At 36.5% G+C, this 26,736-nt stretch overlaps 1 protein-coding gene across 4 annotated transcripts in view; it reads left to right on the top strand.

Moving 5' to 3' along the window:
* Positions 1 to 26,736, top strand: part of LOC128993521 (misshapen-like kinase 1) — a 72,327-nt gene that overhangs the window by 19,735 nt on the left and 25,856 nt on the right. For 2 of the 4 annotated variants that reach the window (XM_054417482.1, XM_054417480.1), the window contains exons 5-16: positions 3,678 to 3,960; positions 6,480 to 6,629; positions 7,209 to 7,340; positions 13,161 to 13,319; positions 14,083 to 14,210; positions 15,236 to 15,362; positions 17,256 to 17,392; positions 20,185 to 20,205; positions 20,759 to 20,994; positions 23,251 to 23,315; positions 24,247 to 24,338; positions 24,906 to 25,466. In XM_054417482.1, the coding sequence (XP_054273457.1) occupies positions 3,678 to 3,960; positions 6,480 to 6,629; positions 7,209 to 7,340; positions 13,161 to 13,319; positions 14,083 to 14,210; positions 15,236 to 15,362; positions 17,256 to 17,392; positions 20,185 to 20,205; positions 20,759 to 20,994; positions 23,251 to 23,315; positions 24,247 to 24,338; positions 24,906 to 25,466 (2,091 nt within the window). The remainder of the gene's footprint in view (positions 1 to 3,677; positions 3,961 to 6,479; positions 6,630 to 7,208; positions 7,341 to 13,160; positions 13,320 to 14,082; positions 14,211 to 15,235; positions 15,363 to 17,255; positions 17,393 to 20,184; positions 20,206 to 20,758; positions 20,995 to 23,250; positions 23,316 to 24,246; positions 24,339 to 24,905; positions 25,467 to 26,736) is intronic. The other 2 variants (XM_054417481.1, XM_054417483.1) reach the window with 2 other exon arrangements.

Below are 26,736 nucleotides of genomic sequence, written 5' to 3'. Positions count from 1 at the left end.
ATCTGTTATCAGTGGCTGCTGATAGGCCCTGTTTATATAAATACTGCCATCTATATGAACATGTAAAATAATACTCTACAGACTTTTGTTTAAATTTTTGTTAGAGGTATTTTTACTGCGTCATGTCGATATTTGTGATGGTAGTACTACTATAGAGAAATGATTAATTTTGCTGTGTGGTTCTTGAATGTTTATTGCTATGTTTACTATGAAACAACTAAAGAATGATTCTGTTTGTATATTTGTTGAATATTAGAGAAATTTTTACAACGCCGATATATACGACGACCTTACTGATTTTAGAGAATTGTCGGATTTTGCAGGATAGTTCACAAATTGTATTCACACTTGGGTTTAACATTCGTTTATCCTTACTATTGGAACTATTCTATTTGAATAGCTTTTTGTTGAATACCGTGAGAGTTGATGGACTTTGTTGAATGATGCTTAAGTGATTAATATAACCGGGCTAAGTATATGTGAGATGAAAGAGGACAATTAAAAAAAAATTAAATTATATTTCGAATTAATCTGGTTCCCTAAACTATTGACTGAAATTGTTAAACAAGAAGTTTTTAACACTCTAAAAATTAATGCAACGGCTTGTGTATTCCCTTCATTGTTTTCAAGTGTTTTAAAATTATCGTAATAAATTCTATTGCAATATTCATGTACATTGTTTATGTATAATGAATGATGTAAGTTTGATTTTATTTGAAATAATTCTGTTTTATAAAAATAATAAATGCAATTCTTATCTTTGAGAGTAAATGAGTAACGAGTGTTTATACATTTTGGTTTTCAACAAATATAATTAGTAATTGTTCTTCCTAAGCCTTTGGATAGTTTCATTTCATACAAAATAAAATATTTTTAACATTAGTTAAAAGCTTAATTATGAATTTTTATAGAACAATGTATTCAGAGGTCTTAATCATTGAAATTATTTTTTTCTCATTTGTGTCTGTATCATGCAACTCCTGGGTTTTTTTTATATAAAAAAAAATATTTCACCTTGAATTCAGTAGAATATTACCTATTTTATGATACTGGGCACTCTATTTCAGTGCACCAACAACAGTCAAAGATAGTCTAAACAATTCCAGATGAGTTTTTAAACAGACATTCTGTCCAATATAGAAGTATGTGGATAAACAAAACAGTGAGGCAAACGAGTGATTGTAACTCTTCACTAGAGCTTGGTTCAACAAATATCACTTTTTTTAGATTTAAAAAAATACACATTTATTAGTGATTGGATAAATATTGGCTGCATTACTAAAATTACCTGAGTTGTCTGTCTTTTAGCGAATTTCCCTATAGGGAAGTAGCTATTTTAGGTGAAGTTGGTGGGGGGGGGGATTTTATATTCAAAAACATTCATAGACTTAAAAATTATCATCTTTTTAATGAAAATAAAATGTTTTAATAAACTATAAGAAGGGAAAAACGGAGTTGAACCGTTTAAGGAAATAGTTAGCAGCTCTTCCTTTACCACCTTCCTTTACCTTTTTTTTATACAGCGGTTCCCCGCGCTTTTATGTCCTCGAAATCCTAAAAGTCCTTGAATTTAGCTCTCTGTCCTGAACTTCCCCTTGATAAAAATAGTTTACTGTGCTTTTCCTATAAGTTCTAATTCTTTGGTGTTTTGGAAATATTCTGATAGGATGTAATAAGTAATAAATGGCTTGGTTTTTATGAAATTACAGAAATATTAAAAAAAAGATTCTTCATTCCAGTTATGTAAACATTAAAGTTAATTTATAATTAGATTTTTTTCTCAACTGGCCGCACTTAGTTTAGAATTTCTATTTAAGACCAAATAAAATTAGATTCTGTAGTCAGACACCAACAAACTTGAGTTAAAAGCATACAATTTTTTTTAGTACTTCTGTTTTGTTTCTTGGATTTTTTTCTTAGAAAGTTTCTGGGAACCTTGTAAAGAAATGTTTAGGGAATTGTATAATTGTATTTTCATTTTTGATGTTAGCCTCCGCATTACGTTTAATATATAAATTGGTTTAAATACCTGTTTCTATGTAATCCAATAGTTGCAAGGTCACGCAACTAGTTTTAATTTCATGAAGAAGTCATCTTCAGGCGTCCAGTGGATTTAAAAATCATTTCATCAGAAAGTCGTCGATACACATACATTTACACACAAAAACGCACACAAACATGAACATAGTTATGTAAAAAAGGTACATTTACAACGGTTGGGAGACAAATAAAAATGGTAACTTAGGGATGATGTGTCATCATGATCCGGTTGTGACGCATCATATTAGTTATTTTTAGCTCTTCCACACAATAGACGTTTAAACCAGAAAGACAGTTTTGTAAACAATTGAATCATTTTGGCATCTGCTTCTAATTTTACGCTTGTAACTTTCGTCAGATATTCTTGATTAATTAAAAGACATGGACTCATGTGTTATTTTATCATTTCCTTGGGTTGAATTTACTAAGGTCTTAAACTAGATTATTTAGTTTTAGATAATAAGTTCTTTCTGACATACACAAATAAAAAGAAATGAAGGTTTCTCTTACATTTGATTTGGCTGCCAATCTTTATTTTTTGATTGTGTCTGATTGTCTGAAGTGTCTTAACAAATGTTCACACTGTACGTCTACTGATCAATAATACATTAATTTTACCTCTTAAAATCAATTTTAATAAACACTCAGTGGCGGCTATCCATGCGCAGCTCAGAAAGAAATTTTCCTAAAAACCATTGAATTACATCTTTGCTACATACATGCTTGGGTTACATCTTTACTATATATACGTTACGTTACGTACTTTAGTTGTTCAACATATGAAATTTCCAACACTTTTTTCCTTAATTGTTTAGTTTCCTACATAAGGTTAGATGTCTGCTAAATTTGAAAATAAACCATCAACAGTCAACAGTCAACAGTTAAACAACGGTTTCAAATCTCCCAAAATCCCAACTCATACCTTCAAATACCCAAAAATTCCCAAATTTTACACTTTTCAGAGATGATTGGGTGGCGGGGGGTAGGCTCCCTCTTCCACGCCATGGGCGACGTCCCAGCTGGTAGGGCCTATTCCATTTGAAATGGACCTTTAGGTTTATAGGCATTGGCTTTCCTACCAAAAAACGGAACACCTGAGCTGAGTGTAATCTACTGTAGTTACTTTAATCTTTTACTAACTTATCAATAACTGATTAGTATCCTATCTTGAAGCTTTGCTGATAATCTTTCAAATTACACAAAGTAAATAAAACAATTTTCCGTTATTTGTTTCAATAGGTCTACTAGGGTTCTTTACGTTTCAATCAACTTTTTTTGCAAATCAAGAATTCAAGAAATCTTAAATATTTTGTAATACAGCAATCACGTGGCTTTTTCAATAGGTTATCTCAACAACATCCTACTGTAGCAGTTTCCCTGATTTATGCATATTCTATGTGTTCTAAACTGAATTTATCCACACATGTTAGATCAGACAATGTAAGTTATTAAATTAGTGCTAGTTGAAACCAAAAGTTTATTCCATGTGATTTATTATATTTTGTAACTGGTTCCATGTGTTTTCTCGAACTAAAAGGTTGCAAAGGTTGTACACCATGTTTTGCAGTAAGGGAATTACGATAATTCAACACTTTGTATGTTTCCGATGAATTTCTACATTTTCTTCTTGTCCACAGTACTCTAACCACCGCAACATCGCGACATACTATGGCGCGTTCATCAAGAAGTCTCCACCAGGCAAGGACGACCAGCTGTGGTTGGTGATGGAGTACTGCGGCGCTGGCAGTGTGACTGACCTGGTCAAGAGCACCAAGGGACAGTCACTGAAGGAGGAGTGGATAGCCTACATCTGTCGAGAGATACTGCGCGGCCTGTCTTACCTGCACAGCAACAAGGTCATACATCGGGACATCAAGGGGCAGAATGTGCTGCTTACGGACAACGCAGAGGTCAAACTGGGTGAGTTATACTACTACTTATACTACTACTACTACTTTGTTTATGTCCCGCAGGGGGCTCACGCTTGCGTGGGTACATGGCCTAGCGACCACGCGGACCCTAGCTCTTGCCCTCCAGAGGGGAGGTAATTGCCCGGTGTTTGAACCGGCACTTCAGGTAGGCTACAGTTATGGACGACTGGACAAGCCAGCCTCTTTGGGTGGTACCCAAAGTGAGAGTACCCAGTGACATTTCCTCCATTCAGGGTGGTGGGGTGTTCAGCTCTGCGAGACTTCGGTCTCCCACCTGCCTGTAGCTGTGGTTGTGACTGGAGTTCTTCGGGCTCGTCCTGCCTGTTGTGTACGACTGACATTTTGTGAGGCATATCCTCGGCTCTGGAAGTAGCCTCGTCCTGGGAGGTGAAAAATTGGGTAAGTTAGCCCCCAAAGGGGAGGTAACTGCTCGGTGTCAGAATCGGCATTTCAAGTAGGTCATAGTTATGGACGACTGGGCAAGCCAGCCTCTTTGGGTTTACCCAAAGTGAGAGTACCTAGTGACATTTCCCCATCCAGGTTGTGGGGGGTGTTCAGCTCTGCAAGAGGTGGAAGTGCGCCACCAATCTATCATCTGCCTGTAGCTATGATCCTTTGGGCTCCGGCCCGCTTGTTGATGTGCGACTGGCATTCAGTGTGGCAAATCCTCGACTTTGGAAGTAGCCTTCCTGGAGGTGAAATCGGGCGAGTACCCGTCAGCTCACGGGGACACTCTAGGGGAACGTAACTTTCCGCAGTGTGAGGGCAACGGCTGGGCGCACTCCATCAGCCAATCCCTGTCTCTGAGACCGGTAGGTATGGTTATCTAGAGTGTGGGGGGTTCTCCCTGGAACCTCAATTGAGCAAAGGGTGTCGCCACCTTTGGTGGATAGGTTCATCCGGGTGGGACCCACTTCTATTCCTGCCTCCTTTTGGGAAACCCTGATGGCCTGGCAGTGATGTTGGGCTTGATAGGCAAACGAAGTAGATCGGGTGCTGGGTTCAAGCCCGCTGGGGGTGTTCAGGGATCTATCGCCTTGGTCACCTCTGGTTTCCCAGCAACTGGGTAAGGCCTCGATCGTTTAGTGGTGTAAATAGGTGGTTTGGGTTCCCCCATCAGCTTGCTGGTGGTCCCCTTCTTTCTGGCTTTGATGGCGGGTTTTTCCTGTCAGGGATTGGATAGGTCCCGAGTGTTGCTTGCACTAAATGCGTCAGGGCATTCCACTATGGTCATTCTGGGTTTCGTACCTGGGGGAACCCAGGTGAAGTGACGCTTAAACAAGTAGCCGGTATCCCTGGTTAGGATTGAGGGGCAACCCTCTCTCCGAAGGGTTGCTTCGGCAGCCGGTGAGCCTGATGACCTTAAGTCATCCTCCCATGGTGTATCAATTGTTGGTGCATATGCTTCGGCCTACATCATGGGGCCCGGGTATGTTTAATTATAGGTACCGGATTTGCAGTCAGGGAGCTTCTGGCTATTATGACAAAACGAAATGGGTGAGTTATACACGGATAGTGGAAAAGTATGTGTTGCAATGCTACTTGGTATATTTACCTACAGTAGAACCTCTACCAAATAAAACACTTAATCAAAATAACAATTAACAAAATGACCTAAAGGAGATTAAATTACAGAATAAAAGTAAAGTGATCTAACAAAAAAAGGTCAGCCTAGGAACAGGGTAAAGGCCATTGGCTGTTACTATGACTTACTAAAGTATATATCCCATCCATATGGACCAGCCAAAGCCAATTTTGAATAAAAAAGAACATTGTTGAATGAGTTACTCACACAGATCAGTCCATCACTTTCAATGATGAAAAAATACCTTTTTAATAGGAATTATTGTTGTACTAAACTACTTCCCTGAATCGAAGATGACTTGTTTATCAACAAATGTTGCCCTATCTTAAACATTTTCTTTAGAAATATACAAGTTCCCCCAAGCATTAATTGAGTTTTCTTTTTATACAAATCTTGAAAGTATTCTTCAATAACATGTGTCAGTAACATGTGGCCATTTTATCTGGTGTTTTACAACATTTGACATTCAAACCATAGTTCTTGGAGACCCTTTTGCAAAATAGTTACAAGCTTCATGTGATATTTCAACATTTTTTGGTGAGTTTATTAAATCTATTTACCTAGAAACTCAATTCATTTCCAAGTTACAGTAGACTCCCTCTTATCCGGACTCCTCGGTACCGAGGCCAGTCCGGATAACAGTTTTTTCATGTCAAACCGACCGTTTAAATACATAATGTACAGTATTTGACTTAAATTTAGGAGAGCATTGTATTTAGACACGTGATCACTGGTCTCAAATATTTCCCACAAGAACAGTCGTTTCAGGACCGTCCACTTCCTGCTGATCTAGTGCTGTTAAACCGATGTGACGAAGAAAATCGTCCGGTTAAACCCATGTCCGGATAAGAGGGAGTCTACTGTATTTAAACAATGTGTTAACCCGTTCATTCTCTTCAGCAATATCCACTGTTTTGTTGCAGTGGACTTTGGAGTTTCTGCCCAGTTGGACCGCACTATCGGACGACGTAACACATTCATCGGAACGCCATACTGGATGGCCCCCGAGGTGATCGCCTGTGATGAGAACCCAGACGCAACTTACGACAACCGGAGCGATCTGTGGAGTTTAGGTCAGTCTGATAGCAGCAGTTCAACCTTTTTATAAAGAATGTACAAAATATTATTTGTATTGTTTGAATTTTAGTTTTTGTTTGGAAATTCTTTATACTTTAACCAGAACCACTTACAGCCATTGGAACAACTTATGGTTTTGTTTAGTCTATTACTACAGCTTAATCTTTTTTTTTATATAGTTTTACTCAAAATTTATCCTCATTTGACATTTTTATAGAGTTTATTTTTTTAATACAAAAGTTTTTAAGACTTTCATTAGCTCATAGTAATTTCTAATTTGCACCGGTTACTGCTACATTACCTGAAAAAAATCAGTTAACCGAAGAAATGCCCTATTATTTCGAATAATCTATTCTCTACTGTATAATGATGTTTGGTTTTTCCTCACAGATGGCATTTTCTGAAGAAAGAATTACAAAGCATTTATTGCAAAAGAATTGTTGTAAACTTTTCTATGTGTTACTAACTGTCTGTAACTTTCATTGGTGATAATGATTCTAACTTCAGCCAAGTTCATAGATTCATTTTAGATCACAGTATTAATCTGAGGCTAATCGCAAGGTGTTTTTGTGCAGGAATTACAGCCCTAGAGATGGCGGAGTCTCAGCCCCCACTGTGTGACCTGCATCCCATGAGGGCGTTGTTCCTCATCCCCCGCAACCCTCCACCACGACTCAAGTCCAAGAAGTGGGCTAAGAAGTTCCATGGTATGTGGATGAAATAAACATGGTTTGTTACTGAAAATGTGAAAATGGTTGACTATTTTCATATGTGGTGGTGTTAGCATGCCATTTATTTATGTTTACTACATTGGAATTTTTGACGGTTTTGTAAGCTCCGTGAAACAATCCAAACTCTGATCTTGTTACTCAAACATTGACCTTTTGTTAGAAGGCATCATTAGTTTTGTTGCATAACGGCAATCATGCCAGACCCAGAAACCATCCTACTTGGCCAACCAGAGAATTTAAATTGTTTATGAGGTGCTACATAATTTTTTTAGCGAATTTCCCCTATAGGGAATAAGCTATTACCGTAGTACTCATGGTAAGACCTGGACCCGGGGACCGATTTACTTTTTCGTTTTAAGGTCCCTAGAGACCAAAAAACCCCATCCATTCAAATTCATTAAATATTTATATATCTGTCCGTTAGCGCCATAACTCAAGCAAAAATCATCCGATTTTGATGAAATTTGGTACAAACGTGTAAACCTACGTTTATTCGAACGAGTTCGCGAACCAGCATGATCGGACTATTGGAACAGGGGTTTATGGGGGGTTTAATGGGGTAAAAATTGATTTTTCCAATTTTTGACCCTAAAAACTTAAAATGTAGCAATTTCTTTCCAAACCATTTTGTAGAGCTTAAAAAAACAAATTTTAGTATATTGAAGTGTTATTATGCGCCTAATAATTACGGAGAAAATTCAAAAAATCTGTAAATTTAAAATTCCCATGTTATTCTTATGGAGAATAAGTAAACTGTTGTAGTTTGCTTGTTTATGAAAATATTTTGATCAAATTTGGAAAATGCATTCATTTCATACTAAACTATTACATTTTAGATAAAACACCTTTTTACCCTCCCTGTTGCAGCAAACCTAAGTACTTGTTAATTCAATTCAATGTAATTTGTTAAACTAATGTTATTTAAATAGGGAATAAATGTGATATTCTTAAGGAGACATTTTTAGTGTAAATCCAATCAGGTACATGGAAATTCGCTTAGTCTGCAGGTTTGCTGCGGCGGGTTTTTTTTAGTTTAATATTACTACTTAGTTTTTTTATTCTTAGTTGAAAAATCAAATACTTTAATTATTGCATTATTATTCAATATTTAGGGGTTGGTTAGGGATATTCAGTGCGTTTTTTGCTAGAACCATACTGAATGTTAAACTAGAGGATGCAAAATAATCACTTGATTAATAATTTTCATCAATGTGACCAAATGATTTTCTCGTGTATAGAATAATTAATTATTAAAACTCATTTAAAGTAAACTCAACCAAAAACTATTTATTTACAAAAACTAAACAAATAATGTAAACAAACCAAATAGCAGATGATTCATACTTCATAACTCAGCTGGTAACAATAATCCTACATTTCTCCCCACCCAATTTAGGCTGAATTTCCGAAACTATGTACATCATCATTTTCAGTTTCCATTTGCATTTTCCATTGAGGTGGATCAGTTGCACCTTCTCTTGCTCTCAGCTGGTCAGCGTGTTTTCTCTTTACATCTCCCCCAACTACAACTGTGTACTACAGCTCTCCCGTCCTTTCTTGTACTGTTCCTGGTCTCCAGCCCTTCTTCGTTTCATTTTGAACCCACACTTCTTGTTTGGCAGAAAACTCCTTTGGTTTGGATTTTAAGTCGTGGTAGTACTTCTGTCGCCACACTTGATTTTCTATTCTCTCTCTGCTATTACACCTCCACCTATCCAAAGCTGTTGGTAATCTTCTACCATAGAAAAGGACTGATGGTGGTTGTCCTGTGGTCTTTTGTGGGGTGTTTCGATACGCAAGCAACACTTGTAAAAGTGCAAGTGATGAACTGAGACCTTCTTGTTTGCAAGCACTATATCGACTCTTGAAGGTTCTGATAATCCTCTCCACTAAACCATTGGTTTTTGGATGATACGGCGCTGATGTGAGATGACATATGTTATTGTTCTTACAAAAAGTCTTAAACTCATGGGACGTGAATGGGGTGCCATTATCGGATACAATTTTTTTAGGAATACCATACCTCGAAAACCAAGTCCTTAATCTATTTACAAGAGCAGCAGTTGTCGTACGGTCCATAACTTCGATCTCAACCCATTTTGAGTAAGCATCGATTCCTACTAACCAGAATCGGTTGTCAAATGGACCTGCGAAGTCGAGATGAATTCTCTCCCAAGGATCACTTGGCACATTCCAAGGATATAGAGGCACTTCTGTGTCAAATGATCGGTTACTCTGGCAAGGGTGGCATCTACGGACATAAACCTCAACATCCTTATTCAGATTAGGCCACCAAACATAATACCTTGATAGGGATCTCATGGCCTCTATTCCAGGATGTCCTTTGTGGAGTTCTTTCAATACATTTTCTCTCAAAATCTGTGGCACCACAATTCTTCCTAATCGCATGATTATGCCGTTTTCTAATGTCAGCTCTTCTCTCTTATTCCAATATGGTTTCATAGATGATGGCAAGCTTTCTGTATCTTTTGGCCAACCATGCTCCAGGTAGTCTGTAAGTTTCTTCATATTTGGGTCTTTCTTATACTCTCTTACAAGTTCATGATTTTGATAAACTACGTCAATTTTCTCCTGAACCAATGCTCGAATCTCTCTCTCATCTGGATCTAATACTTCTTGTGTCTTGAGTGAAAACCGAGACAAAAAATCAGCCACACAATTATCCTGTCCCTTGATGTACTGGATCTCAAAATCATACTCCATTAAATACAAAGCCCAACGAACCAAGCGGTTGTTTACTACTTTGGTAAGATCTCGATGCATTCCAAATATTCTTTCAAGTGGCTTGTGGTCCGTCCTCACCTTGAAATGTCTTCCACTGAGGTATTGTCTAAACTTCTTCACGGCAAAAACTAACGCCAGTGCTTCCTTGTCAACTGTAGCATACCTTTTTTCTGCTTCCGTTAGTGTCCTCGAGGCGTACATGACTGGCCTTTCCGTTCCATCCGGCATCAAATGTAACAGCACTGAACCCACCCCTTGTTCACTAGCATCACATTCAACAATGATCGGCTTTGATATGTCGTATGGGACTAATGTGTTCTCTAATGACAGTATATTCTTCAACTTGTCGAACGTAGTTTGTTCGGTGTCAGTCCATTTCCATTTAGTCTTCGTACCAGTCAGCTTATGCAAGCTTGAAGCGATCGCATGAAGATTAGGTATGTACCTTTCATAAAAATTTAGTGCCCCTAGAAAAGCTCGTAATTCTTTCACGTTTCTTGGCCTTGGTGCGTGTCTTATGGTTTCAACTTTGTCTTCGGAGGGATGAATACCATTCCCATCTATTGTATGACCTAAATACTTTACAGACTTCTGAAAGAACTTACATTTTGACAATTTTGCTCTTATTCCACTTGATTCGATTCTAGCCGCCTCAAAACTTCTCTAAGAGTGGTTATATGGGTGGTCGTATCCTTACTAGAAATGATTATATCATCAAGTAGAACTCCAACATTAAGTCCTATTAGTAAACTTTCCATGTACCTTTGAAATTTTGCTGGACTTGAGGAAAGACCAAAAGGCAACCTTTTGTAGCGAAAGTAGCCTACATGAGTTGCTATTGTAAGATACTTTTGTGACTCAGGGTGTACTTTCATTTGCAAGTACGCGTCTCGAAGATCTATCACTGAAAATATCTTTCCATCAGTTAATTTGGAAGTCAAGTCATCAAAGGTCGGCAAGAGGTGTCTCTCCGGAACTATGTTTGGATTCAAGGTTGTACGAAAATCGCCACAGATTCTGACTCTACCTCCACCCTTGTCTACGTTGACAGTTGGGGTACTCCATTCTATCGGTGTTTCGGAAGGATCCACTGCTTCCAAAACTCCTTCCTGTACTAATCGCCGTAATTCTCTCTCCACTGCCTCCCTTAAGGGGAATGGAACTCGTCGTGCCCCGTAAGATACAGGTTTTGTTCCACTTTTTAGATGGATAACTTCATTAGAGTCAGATATTGTTCCTAGCTCATCACGAAAGAGTTCAGAAAACTCCTGAGTTAATGTCACAACTTCTTTTTGTAACTCTTTTCTACAACTTTCTTCATTCTTGCCTGTCTCTTTACTATTTGTCTTTCCATTATCAATACGCCTAACCCTTACTTCCCTAGGCAAACTAAGATTGAAAGCTACACTCCACGGCAACCCAAATAATGGAACATCATCTTCTAGTAATACAATAACTGGCAATCGCTTAGTACGATTACGTAAAGTAACGTCCACAAAAGCCTTACCCATGACTTCTAGCTTATTTTTCCCATAGCCAGTGATTACATCAGACGTCTTTTTTAGAGATTCGCCACTTGAATTGATCTTATCCCAAAGAGACAAACTTATAGCACTTACCCGAGCTCTTGAATCAAACTCCATTCTAACATTATACCCGTTCAATTCTACATCTATCGTAGCTCTGGGAACCTTACTCTTGACAGACCTAATTTGTGTTCCGCTAACATCAATATCAGAACTACACTCATCATCGTAAGTTTGATCACAAGAATCATCTACTTTTCTCAAATTACCATCGGTTCTCTTGAAAAAATTATGTTTAATTTTGCACATTCTTGCGAAGTGGCCTCTCCTTGAACATTTCTTGCACACAGCAGAAATAGCAGGACACCTATCTTCACTAGGGTCATGTGTAAACCCACATCTATAACACCTATTGAAGCCAGTAGATTTCTGTACTTCTGGTTTCCTCTTTTCCTTACTGTCACTTACTTTAAGAATCTCATTTTTACACGAATGTTTGGAAACTTCTTCTCTCGCTCGTTCCATAGATTGAGCTAACTCTAGTACTACTGTTGACTTAACACGCTCACCTCGGTTATTAACTCCCTCGGGCCATCTTTGTCTGACTTCGACTTCAAATTCTGGACAGTTGCTTCCTACTGCAAACCTATCTCGTACTCGTTCATCTAAGCTATCTCCATATTTACAACTTCTAGCTAAAGACTTCAATCTGTTATAAAACAAAATAAATGTCTCACCATCTTTTCTTATTGCTCTTTCGAACTCAAACCTTGTTGCAAAAAGGGTCCTTGTAGGCTTGAACAACCGGTTGGCTTCCTCTTTGACTTCGTCGTAGGTGCACTCCTCCCAGGCCCTTGGATACATCTGGTCCGACAGTGCCCTGAGGTGCTCCTCTCCGATATTTGCCAATAGAAGATCTCGCCGAGCCGCTTGTTCTTCTGTGTTAGCACCACCCAGTCCCTTAACTCTGCAGGTCAACTCAAAACGAGCTATGTAGTCTTCCCACAATTGTTCACTATTATACTCTTTAAATGAAAATCTGCTCATTCTATCTTGTATGCAAGACATGTTACTACAGTCAATTACACTCCTATACTGAGACTGGTCTGTTTTCCTCGGCATTTTCTCGTCGCCAATATAGAATAATTAATTATTAAAACTCATTTAAAGTAAACTCAACCAAAAACTATTTATTTACAAAAACTAAACAAATAATGTAAACAAACCAAATAGCAGATGATTCATACTTCATAACTCAGCTGGTAACAATAATCCTACATCGTGTTAACACAATATAGATCAAGAGAAAAAAATGAGTGTCTCAAATTTTCCTCAATTTTGTTATCATTGCTTTTTTCTCCATTTTAGTTTCATTTTTTTAGGGATTATTGCCTAAAACTTTTAAATTTGTGTGGATTTAACCTTCCCTTTCACACCAAAGTTCAAGACATAAGCCACTAGGCTAGTAACAAATCCTAGATGCTACAAGTTTTATTATACTAACAAACCAAGTCTTTGTCTTCAGGCTTCATTGAGACAGTCTTGGTGAAGGACTACCATCAGCGACCATACACAGAGCAGCTGTTGAAACATCCGTTCATACGAGACCAGCCGACTGAGCGCAATGTGCGCATACAGCTCAAGGACCACATTGACCGCTGCAAGAAGCGCAAACAGGAGAAAGGTGAGTGAAGTAGGACGCTTGTAAGATTATATCTTTAGAGCTTCTCAAGTGTGCCAGGGTTTCCATAAACCTGGAAAGTCAGGGGAGGGAATTTTGTCAGAAGACAGAAGAAATAATGCAAATTGCTTTGGGATCAGGGAAAGTCAAGAATATTGGTTTGGGGTGTTGGGAGATCAGAAAAACTGGTTTTGGGAAAGTAATGTTTATCATAGAGGTTGGTTACAGGTTGAAAAATTGGCTTGGGGTGAAATAAGAAATAAGTGATTCATAATGCCAAAAGTGGGGGAAATTGTCTTAGAATTATAAAGTGTTAGTGAAGTTGATGAAAAAAATAAATATAGGATATACATACTAATTTGTTTGATAATTTGTAATTATCAATACATTTTATCAGTACAGTTCACCTTCGTACTGTACCGGCTCACCCCTTGCTTTGCTGGATACGTTCCACACACAGATCTAGATGGTCAAGCAAATGTAAGGTTGAAAGGCCGCCAACCTCTTAAAAAAACTTTAAAAGAATAACTACTTTCTTATTTCTTAATTGATACTCTCCATCAGATAGTTCATTTTCAGTCTAATGTCTAAGACCTTTGACAACTAAAGCCCGTTAACAAGCACTTGACTTTTCAATTTGCTTTAAACACTACTACCCTGGATTCTTCTACAGATGAATCCGTGATCTCCTTTTGATTTCCCTTGTCGCTTTTATTACTTAATTTGACAGTGCATGTTTTTATGAGTACTTTTCTATTCCCCCCAGAGCGTGAAGACTACAGATACAGTGGCAGTGAGAATGAAGAGGAGGAGCCAGCTATTGCTGGAGAGCCGAGCAGTATTGTACAAGCCCCTGGTGACAACACTCTGCGTAGGAACTTTCAACAGATACAGGTCTGTAGGCTTTCCTTGATTCAGGAAGCTTACAATTACAGTATAATCGTAACAGTGCGGAAAGATTCAATATGTTTCAGTATATAGCTAGAAATAAAAGATTTGAGGCATATAGGTTTTATTTTTCCACAAAATTCCAACTTCTGCATAATTTTATTTTTTATTTTTTATTTTTTTATTTGGAAAATCTCAAAAATCTTACAATATTTTATAAACAAAGCTTGCTGCAAAAGCCAGGAAAAATTGGCTTGTCTGCAGCTCATAGAGATAAACTTGTTCTAGATAACAATGAACTTTGTCCCTTGGTCAGTCTTCTCCATATTACACTCTGGTTTTCCTTGTTTCTTGTCATGATCTGCTATTTGTTGTTTTGACTTATTCTCTACCTTTCTATATAAGACTAGCTTGAAACAATTATCTTAAATAAATAAAATATATAACAATAAATAACATGCATTAAATACTTCTCAACTTTAACAATAATATAACGAAATAATTGTTATAACAATACAACAATACATAAATAAATAAATAATTAAATTGCTTGTGAAAATAGTTTTTATCTCAACTGTTTTTTCCTATTCGGCAAATCAGGACAATAGCTGCCAGATACATTTTGATGGCATCACGACTTGGCAGTTGAGCTGAATCATAAACCTTCCAACATTACAATCTAGGTTGTCATTTTTTTGGTAACAGTATTGACTTTTCTTTTTGTGTCAAATTGGGCAAATCATAAATCTTTGAATATCAAACACAACTTTTTTCATCTTGTTTAAATCTTGCAAACTTACTTTTAGTTAGCCAAAGATTTTTTGATATGAGAAAAAACGGACTTAACATTTAAAAAACCGTATACATTGGCAAATTTATTTGAGGTTTCTGTACCATATTTTGTTCTCTGCAGACTGATATTGCCAATGTGTTGTACTGCAGTTTTAGCTCTCAAACTCATTTTCCTATCAAATTATACAAAAGTACATCATTATTGTTTTGAGTAAAAACTATATTTTCGTATGCTATAGGAGGGAAGAACTTTGACACAGAACGAGTCTAAAGAAGACAACCACGGCCGCAAGAAAGGAGAGCGAGAAGAAATACCAGAACCTGGTCCTCCTGCCCGGCCTCCCATACCTCCTCAGAGGCTTATAGGTGGGTTAATATAGATATTTGAAGTTTTATGGGTTAAGTAGCCACTTAAAATTGATCAACACAGTTTATCCTTGTACTGTACCGTCTCATTTTGCTTCGCTCTAAACATTCCTCAAGCGCAGGCCTTCAAGACCCTTGTGGGCTGCCAACTGAAAGGTTAAAAAAAGTCATGTATGCAAGAGGATTGTGTTCAGTTCCAGGCATGCCCTATGTCATGTGATTTTCATTGAGCAATCTTGAATTATTTTTAAGTAAATCAGTCCAAATGTTAAAGGAAAAAGTTGAAACCCTTAATGTAATGCGGGATCTTTGAAAATCTTACCCTCTCTCACTGACACCCTCGATGCTAGCTCCTAGCTTTGACAACACAAGTAGACATCTCATCCCATTGTAAATTTTGAAGCTTGTTTTTCGTGTCTAGTTCATGTCCTGTGACACTGATCGCTGGTGTTGACAAAATTTTGTTTCTATTAAGGTTAATTTCATGATTTGTGCATTACTCTTTGGTTATATCACTAAAAGACGATTTATTTTTTATGATTAGATTGTTTTATTTGGTTAAATGAGGTTTTAAATCACTGAAATGACAAGAAACAAACTGTAAACAAAACACAACCTCTACAGTGCACCGGACAGAACCAACAATAAAATTGGCTTGGTGATCATAAACCTGAGAGAGTCCTTGAGCTTTAGGTTGTTTAGCTGAAAGAGTATGTTTTACCTTTGCTCCTAGGCTGTTTTTTTTTTTTTTTTTTTTTTTTTTGAGGATAGCAGGTTCACCTGAACTGGAAAGAGTTCATTGGCAGACAAAAACCATAAAACCTGTCACTATTACCAGAAATTACAAGATTTCAGTCACTAACAGCATTTTCAACCAAAGAACATTTGAGTTGGACATAGTATTGTCATCAGATAATCAAAAATCTGTTGACAGTGTTGCCAATATGTACACATTTTATTATCTCAATTTCTGTGTTTATATTAGATATTATGAATGTTTATGTATTCAAATGGTAAAAAGTGAGTTAATACGGCAACGCTGTCAACAACCACTTCATGGTTACAATTGAATCTGAAGACAACTCTCTCTGTTCAACTAAAACTTTTCTTGGTTGAAAATGCTGTCAGTGACTGTGAAATACTTGTAAATAGGTATTTTATGCAAGGGTGAACTCTTTCCTATTTAGGTAAGCCAGACATCCTTACAAAAACCCTCCAACTTGGGACCCTAATATTATGCTCTATATTCATCCTTAATACCGGTACCAAAATGTTTGTGATATTTCATCAGCAATAAACACTTGCTTGGTGTAATAAAACAGTGGCAATTTTTTAAAAGCATTCTTCATGTACGTCACCAAATGAAAATTTAATAAATTTGTCTACATCTCTTTTCATTCTGTTCAAAAACTGTTAGGCCTACCTCTTTTTATCTAATTTTCTTAAATTATATAAAAGTGGCTTGACCTTGTCAACATTGATGAGTGTTGAAGCATTGTCTTTAAACTTCTGTTGTGTACAATGACTGTGGCATTTTTTCATTTACCTTCAATTTTGGTGTATTTTGAAGTGTACATAAATGTCTACTTGTAACACCTCATCATCGATAATTGGTTCAGCATATACAGGGTGTTTAGGAGTGCACTTACTGAGTGGAACCGTCGACCATTTTATATTTACTCTGCACCTGATGTTTTAGTCAATATTTGAGACTTTTAATCAGTTTTTGTCTTATCTAGTCTTTTTAGATGGACTATTTCACAAGTTCTGAAATTGAAGTTGTAAAGTTTCAAATTGGTAAAGTAAAAATAACTTATGTCGATGTTGAGATTGGCGAAGTGTAAATAGTAAATTGTCTACACCAATTACTCATGCAATATTTCTCTGTTACAGTGGTGCCGGACCCCCACCCTCCATCTCGACCCCTACCCCCGCCTCCTAGAGAGGAACGTCAACAGAAACCAGGACCTCCTACACAAGCACAACCTTCGTCTCAGCAGCAGCGCAACTCACATGTCTTCAAACCCATGGTCAGTAACAGTCAGTACCTGCATATATACAGTATTTCTCATTTCATCCCTGCAGTAGTATTTGATTACAAACCCAGTGATGTAAGTTTTGTAGTACAGATTAAACTAGAAACAAATATCCTTTAACCTATGTTTTCGATCCTGTTGTTTGCATAGAATACGTTTCAACCTTTAGGTGTGGCGAGGAGCTGACAATGGTCTAAAGGTCGGAACACGTTTTTTGCAAACAATAGGAGTGTAAACTAGAGTCAGTATTTGCAGTCATTTTCTCAAATTATAAGTAATACCTAATAATAATAATAATAATATCACTTTATTCTTATTGTCATAAAACATTTCACATTTCCAGCAAAGCTGGTGAAACAGATGACATTGTCATTTCTTAGCTAACAAAAATAAAAAGTAAAACTAAGGATTAAAATTAAACTAGTCACTTTTTAAAAAACAGTCATTTAAATACTCTTCTATTGTATAATATTTCTTTTTTATAAGGAATGTTTTTAATTCTTTCTTAAACTTACTCTTGATATTTTTAAAATGAGCAGGTAGACCGTTGTAAAGCCTCAGACTCATGTAGTACAACGATCTTTCATACAGGCATAGCCGATGTCTTGGATACTGCAAATTATTTTTTGAACGTGTTTGGTATTGATGAATAAATTGATTGTCTATAAATAATTGTGCATTACTCTTGAAGTATACCAGAATTTTATAAATGTAAAGTGAAAGCATTGTTAACATTCCATATGTTTCAAAAAGCGGTTTACATGACTTTTTTTTGCGTGTAAATGATAAGATTCTTAAAAACTTCTTTTGTATCTTAAAAATAGTTGAGGCATATGATGTTGAGCCCCATAACTCAATACCATATTGCATAATGGAAAAGAATATGGCATAATAAACTATGACCTTTGTTTTAGAATCTATTATGTTTCTTAAAACATACATCTGGAAACAAGCTGTATGTAATTTTTTAGCTAATATTTCAATGTGATGTTTCCAAGTCAAATTTTTATCAATATTTAAGCCTAAAAATTTTGTTTGTTCGACAAAAGCTAAAATATCATTTTCATATGGTAATTCAAAAATTATGTTTTGCTTATTTTGTAGTGTTTGGAATTGCATAATATGTGTTTTAGAATTATTAAGTTTTAAACCATTCGCCGCAAACCAGCTAGTTAAGTCTACAATGGAACGATCAAGCTCTAATCTAAGAGTATGTACATCATTTATATCTCCCCTGTTTATATCTCCGTGAAATAAGTTTCTCTAATTCTATAATTTAAAAAATAAGCAGGTGCCTTTGTAATTTACAAAATTGTGTAGTTAAAATCAATGATACAGTTGTGTTTTGTCTTTGTAAAGCAGAACATACAAATGTTTTCTAATATAGGTTGCACTACGAGTGTAAAAACTTAGTGTCATTGGTAATAGCTAAGCTTACAAACACAGAAGTGTTGAATATTATTATTACCTAAACATTCAAGCATGGTACGGGCGTTTAAACATTTAGTATGGTTGTGAAGCTGTACAGTAAGCCTTTGTCTCATTCTAGATATTGACCACTCATTCACGTTTGATAATTATTCAATACCTACACACTCTTTTCAAACCACCAATAAAACCTTTGTCAGTGAACAAAGTATGAAAGAATGTAGTGCTATTCCTCATGTTTATGTTATTCAAATTTTCAACTGATTTTCCGACGTTTTTATTTTCAAGCTATATTTTGTTTGTCTCTGTTTATTAGAAGAATATATTTTCACACTTCCTCTTCATCAATAGAGCTTTCGGATATGATTCAACAGTGGTTAACATTGGTTAGAAATGGACAAAGTTGTTTTTAAATAATTTTATAATAAATCAATTATTTACTTAATTTGTTTTCTAGAGTAATATATTTTCTATATTTCCGTTGAAGCTACCAGTGTCATGATCATAATACCAGAAATGCATGTTAAACAGTTTTTTAAAATAGCTAAATGGGATATTTGATTGTGCCATGTGATGTACTGATGAAGTATCTGGCCTAGGGTAGGATCGATAATTTTTTTTAAAATTACAGTTTATGTTGATGTTTGGTCATTTTAAAAAACTTGTCGTGGTACCTCAACATTCATATTCAATTAGTTCCCTTGCCTCCCCCCAAATTTCAGCAACTATCTAGCCTACCCTATCATATGCTAGATGGTATTATCTTGTAAATTATAGTGGACCAAGCAGTATAAGGCACTCTCTTCCCAGCCAGGTTATCTCAGTACAGATTGAGGTTTTCTTTCATGCTGCGAGTCTGTGGTGTATAACTCATCAGATGTTCACTTGACTAGAATAGAGATTGGTGGGAGAGGCCGTCTAAAATAATCAACAGACGGCTTAAGTGGAAGTTGATGGGATGGGTAGATTCTTTTTAGTTAGACCTCATATCAGTCAGCTTATTTCTACTGTACTTTTTCTTAACAAAGTTCAAGTGTCTACCAAAATCATGAAAAGAATTTCCATTTTTATCCTCATAAAATGTGGTAAAAACAAAACATGAATTATCTCTGGAATTCAAACAGTTATAAGTGTAAACCGGAAATTCCCTTTAATGAGGTACTGTATTTTAACAAGTTCAATAGTGTAAATAGAAATCCACAATACCTACAGGTTTGCTGAAATGAGGGGGAGGCTGTAAGTGTAAAGTCCAAACAACCACTGTTGAATGCTCCGCTTTGCCTCTCAGTTCTGCCCTTGTCTGTTTCACCGCTTGTTCACCTTTCGTTTGTTTTTTTCATGTTTTTCCTGTCCTGCAGCTGCCACCGAGAAGACCAGAGGTAAGACTCTTTCCGAACCGTTTTTATTTTATTTATCTCACTAGCCCTACTCTTTTTTTTTCTTTACAATTGTTTTTTTCTCTACTGCCTTTTACATTTTTTTGTTTTCTGAAACATTGTTAAGCCAACAAGTAAAAAAAAACTATGATCCAGTATTTTAAATATCGTCGAAGAAATGGTATAAGTTTTTGCAGCAAAAAAATGCTTATTCTTTTGTTTGTAACACAAACAAATAATTTTTTTCCATACTTTTCTTATGGGGTTACAAATTTGTAAAACAAATTCAACTACAGAGACGACCATGTACAATTCAGCTAATTATTAAGTGTTAAGACATTTCATAAACAATTATACTTAGCAGATTTAGAAGAGTTTACTGTTTGGAAAGCCAGTGTAAAAAAACTGTTAATACAATTAATTTGATATTTTACCCGCATTCTATCATAGCCTATAATTTCTTGTGTTATTACTTTAATTGCTTTTTATCATCACTCTGCTATCACTCAACAATGCATGCATTTCAACCACAGGCTAACCTCTGTTGTATTGACAGGATCTAGACATGCTGGCAGCTCAACTGAACGAGCTAGGTGTACGAGGCAGTGGTGGAGGTGGAGGAGGTGGTGGGGGAGGGGGCAGCAGACAGAACGGAGCTACCAGGCCCCCCGCCACCTCTGTGTTGGACTCGGACAGTGACGATAGTGATGAGGAGGAGGAAGAGGGAGGAGCCGGGCCAGGCAGACAGGCCAATGACGGCACACTGCTGGCCAGCGACCCTCCTAAGCCTCTGTGAGTAACTGATACAGACTCCATTTGTAACATAAAGTTTAAGGGCAGGTGATAAAATGTCATTCACAAAACAGACTAGGATGACCCCTAGAACCAGCCATACTCAAATTTATTCCTGGTTTGCTTAGAAACTGCTGATAAAAATCTAGGGGTTTATTCAAAAGCTCCTCCATGGTTTTATCTGGCTAATTATTGTAATTAATTGAGGGCTCAGAGCTCAAGAAGCGCTCGGGAAAGCGTGCAAATGCTCAAGTACAGCTATTTTATCCTCACCCTCCCAAAAGTGTTTTTGAGAAATTCGCCTAGCTTTTAGAATGACTGTTGGCAATTACAGTAGACCCCCTCTTAACCGACCCTAATGGGACCCGGACCTAGGTCAGATAACTTAAAAGGTCGGTTAAAACGGGCAATCCCTAAAATTATAACATAATGAATTGCTATTCATTTGGAAATATATAATCGTTATTTTGAAATCATACTTGCATTATTTATAAAATAAACTACTCTTATCTCCTTTTTCATATTGGTAAAAAAGTCACAAATAAACAGAACACAAAACACGGTTAAGTCAAATAGGCCTACTTTCAGTGGAATATATTATAATACTAGGCAAGAGTCAATAAAATTCCTATTTTAATAACTTTAGTACTGTAATGTATTAATTGATGCTTTCCAAATACATCGTAATACAGTACACAACCTTTTGTCGACATTAAAGATACAAGCGACCATTTTGTTACAAGACAGGACGTTTATTTATAGCCTCTCACTGGAGGCTCGAGGCACAAAAACTATCTTCACCTACAAGTTGCGTTGTTTGTTTACTCCGGCGATAAGATAATCAGTTTTCAAAATCATAACGCACTTTAAGATGTTTATTACATTTGCCACACAGATAACAAATCAGATTAGATGTGCTCGAGCTACGAACAATGATGACAAACTGACAATAGGCTATGCTATTTTTTTTGTGATCAACACAAAATAACTTATTGTTAGTCATATCCTGTGGAGATAAGCGTATGGTTCAGTTCTCATCGCCCAGCGTGGGAGCGGAAATGCCGAGATTCCAAGAAAGCGGCGGTTAAACCGAGCTGCTCTCAAAGCAAGGTCGGTTAAAACAAACTGTATTATTTTACGATCGAAGGCGGATAACCCGATTATCGGTTAATACGAGGTCGGTTAAGAGGGGGTCTACTGTATATGCTACCCAGAAAAAGAGATGAACATACTGTAATTTACTGAAACAAGTAATAAAAATTCGTATCGAGTCATGTAGGGCCTAATTAGTGAAAATAAAATAAAATGAAAAAGTACACTTATTTACCAAATAAAAAATAAGCAATATTTCTCAGCACTTTTACAACAATGGTCACAATGACCATCTGTTGCGTCTGGTGCAATTAGTGTTTGGTACAATGATTCCTTGCATCATTGTCAGTGACAATGAGAGGTTATACATGAAAACACCCTAACCAAACCCCACCAAAACATAACCATAATTAAAACACTTTCATCGGTAAAGTAGTGTACGCAACTCATGTAAATATGAGTTAAAATATAAATAAATAGAAGTTTTTAAGGCAATAGCCAAGGCTTTTGTACCTTCAATTTTTACTCGTGTCGTTAATACTATCTTTACGCGATTGTTGTAAAACTACTATTATAGTACAATACACAAATAAAATAATCAGTTATTAATTACAATTTGTTTACCTTTAACCCTAATGGTGAATGACCCTGAAAAGATCATTGTTTCCGTTTACTGAAATAAATCAAACACATGGTTTAATTATGTTTTCTAATATACCTGGTCTGTTCTTTTCTCAGTAATGATCTTCCCAAAACAATATTAACAAATCACTAGTGATGATTCACGCATGAAATACAATGTTTTAAGGCAGCATCCCAAAACCACTTAGCAAATCGTGACATCAGAGAACTTTTGTCAAGAGTTATCCATAAGATGCATAGTTTATCTGTTATAATGTCTGTTATAATTATTGAAAAGAATTTCAGAAACCACAAGTTGGCCACTGGGTAATTAATTTGGGTGTCCAAGCACTGTTCAGTTTCTTTTTGTTTGGACAAGTTATTGTCCAATTAATTGAAGGTTAACCTTTTTTTTCTCATAGGGATTCTTATCACACAAATTCATTTCAGTAAATTTTGAAGCCTACTTTTCTTGTAGATATGGTTTTTATTACTGTTTAATTTTAATATGGCTCAACAACGCTATCATTTGTTAACACGCAGCCCGGAATTTTCTCCTTACAGGCCGGCTGATGCAGCTCAGAGCGGGTTGATCCATGAAGTGAAACGTAAGTCATCATTTGTAATACTTTTGTGAAGGGAATTTATAATTAACACATTGTGATAAGTACTATGATTTTTCCTGAAAACGCTCATAAAAATCACAAAATTGATTAAATTTGAAAATTTTGTGATATTTACAAAAATGCCTTCAATTATAAACCTTGTCATATTTTGGTCAAAGTTTATTTAATTTTAATTTTTAACAAACTAAAATTAAAGCAGAGTTTTTACACCACCTTTTCTTTTATAGGCAAAGAATTTCTTTTTTAATCAAAAGGTTTGGTTGTAACCCCTTTTTAGCATTAGCTGTTGTATGTCTAAGATGATCTGTTGAAATCATTAAATCTAGGGTGCTTGGCTTGTTTAAATTTTAATTGTTATTGTGTGTGTCAATGCTCCTTCATCATTTTTATTATGACCAATATCACCATTTGCATTCACCAAGGATATGGTAGGATCATAAAATTTACATAACAATATGAGAAAATGAATAAAGATATTAGGTCTAAAGTTTAAAGAGCTAAATATCAAAAACTTTTCTTATATACTCATTATTATTTGGGTTTCACTACCCCGTGCGCGCTCCAGCGTAAAAAAAAAACTAGAGTACATGCTTAAGGGTTAATGTGTTCATTCTTTGCCTCTGAGGGAGGCAACTGGTCTGGGTGTTAGAACAAGCAAGGGGTGATTTATATTTTGATGGTCAGGGTTCAAATCTCACCAATCACCTATGTCTTTTAGCTTGTTGTGGTTAGGAGGTATTTAGGTGTTGGTTTATATATGACAAATAATTGTCTCCCAGGCAAGCAGAGCATTCTAAAAACTCTCTCTAGATTTTTTTATCTTTTTTTGTTTTCACCATTTAACCACCATTATCCAAAAAGCTTGTAATAATTTGGTCTCTGAAATGTGCTACATGTCAAGTGGTGTGTCTAGCTCCTGTGACCAGCGGAGGAGCCCCCAACCGGCCCCTACCTCCCACCCCCGATGAAGAGGAGAGTGGGGACCGAACTTTGGTCATGAGAAGGGTAAGTCACCTCCAAACCCGAATGTTAGCAAATTACCGTATTTGTACCAGTTTTGTAACGGCTTTGGTGGTTGGCTTCATGGGAAAAATTATGTAACCCGTTTCTCTACTTGGGAAAGGTTCTGTTTCTTTTCTGGTTTCCATTTTAGTACTGGTATTATATTGATATGTAATAGTTTACCGGAAGGGGGATTAAAGGTGTTTCGTATATTAGTTGATTATTTTTCGGTTGTTGTAACTTGCAGTTCAAAATCTACTTACTCTTACTAATTTGAAACTACAATACCATTTGAATTTCAATTCATGTAATTTTAAATTTCATGCATTACTTCATAATCGTTTAATCCTATTTCTCAAGACTACCTTGCAATGTACATTTTCTTTTCATATGTAGTAAATACCATTATACATCTGCAAATCTGAGACCTGTAGCATATGTGAAATTTGACTAACCGTTGGTTCTGTACATAGCCTACGAGCTAACCACCGATGTCTGTCTGTTAGTGTGCTTGCGCGTGCTTGTTGTCTGTTGTACACTCTATGTATGCACTTGTACTGTATGCACTAGAGACAAAAACAGGAGGAGGAGTCGTTGTTGAAGAAGTGGGACCTGACGCACATCTTGCAACGGCTCGACCGCATGAAAGGCGACGCCGAGGAAAAGGTGAAGCAGGAAGAGAAGGAGAAGGAAAACGGGCACAAAAGAAACGGCTCTGATGGTTCTAGAGTGTTCCGTAGGGAAAACTCAGACTTTTTTCTCCCCTCTTCAAGGCACTCAGCCGTATTTTTAGAGAACAAGAACGTTCGGCAGAACCCGTTCAATTCTAGTTCTCGACGAGGCTCGGACGTTGCCGGGCTTGTTGGCAAGTACACAAGTCCAAAACCGGGCGAACCGGTTTTGACGGACTTTAGTCTGACCTCTAGTGGGGGTGAGTGGCAGCCAGTGAGGCCGAGACGCGAACGCACGGAGGGAGATATAGTGTTGCAGAAGTCCCGACAGGAGCTGCGAGAGAATCTGGAGGCTCGGAGGATCGACGTGGAAATGAGATTCTCAAGGGAGGCGGAGAGAATGAGGAAGCGTAATCCGCGGCCAATCACTGAGACAGCTACGAGCACGCAAGACAGACAGGTTAGTCCGGGGTGCTGTAGACTCGTTAAATCTGACTCGCCTTGATTTTTCTGTAACTTCTAAGAAATTGTTTTGCAACTTTTATTTTGAGTAATGTATAAAATCAACAGGAAAACCTCTATTAACTGCCACTAGTCACCGAGCACACAGTTGAACTTTTAAGGGGGACACTAGTGATGTCAAATCCAAAAATTTCAATTATCAATACCTGAACCCAAAAAGTTTCTACTTCTCTGGTTAAGGTTACAAAAAATACAGGTAAAAATCAAATGTTTATCACGCAATCAAGACTCAATGAAATTCAACACCTGACCTTGAAATAGTGAATATGTGACTAATACACTAAACCCCTACGAATTACAAAAAAAAAATATATATATATAAATTAAGGAAAAGCCAATTGGCTGATTAGGCTTGTTATGTACAAGGATATGGATCAGCTACCTTACCTGGTAGACAGAGTCCAGATTAGCTTTGGTAACAAACACAAAACAATAAAACTTAATATTTTGTCCCAAATGGAGAAGAAAGAAGACTGGAAATTGTGTTACCAAAGCTAATCTGGACTCTTATCTACCTAAGCTAGCTGATCCCTATCCTTGTACATAATAATCCTCGACAGAAATTAATTAAACTTCTTTTGAAGTTTTGAATCTCAAAACCCACTGATTGAATCTAAAAACCGGAGATTTTCCTAAATGTTGATGAGTTTTTTTTTTTAAGATTGGAGTCTGACACAATACTAGGGGACATTATTTTGCAATATTCTACATCAACCATTTTCATGCAAAGGGAGTTTCCCAAAATGGTGGTTTAGTAACTCTAATTTTGCGCTACAACTTGATCTTCTAATTTTCGACACTTTTTTATGGCAATCTCTGAATTTACAGTACTCCAATCTTTGTTCGTATAGAATTACTTTGGTATATATTGAAGCATTGATTACCACCTACATATTTTTTTATTTAGAAAATAAAACACTTTAAAAGTTACAATCTTAAAACTTTTCACTGAACGTCTATTTTCCATATTTTCTTGTAACCGTTGCAGTTTTAGTTTTGTTGGTGACAGTTAATCAAGGTTCTACTGTATTGAATTTCATAAATTATTCAGTCATTTATGATTATTATCAGTTAGCTTTTCTTCTTCAGTATGCTGTTCTCCTAATATTGCAGTTTAACATTTTCTGTAATAGTTTCATGCGATTACTTTTGAAAAAGTTTAGTTTGTCAGAATTTTATTTATAGCTTTTATTGTTACATTCAAATCA

The sequence above is a fragment of the Macrosteles quadrilineatus genome, unplaced genomic scaffold (genome assembly GCF_028750875.1).
Source record: "Macrosteles quadrilineatus isolate MER2022 unplaced genomic scaffold, UCM_ALF_1.0 Scaffold_4__1_contigs__length_99947679, whole genome shotgun sequence".
In the NCBI taxonomy this organism is placed as follows: domain Eukaryota; kingdom Metazoa; phylum Arthropoda; class Insecta; order Hemiptera; family Cicadellidae; genus Macrosteles; species Macrosteles quadrilineatus.
Note: the sequence above shows the minus strand (reverse complement) of the source record. Positions and strands in the feature narration are given on the sequence as shown.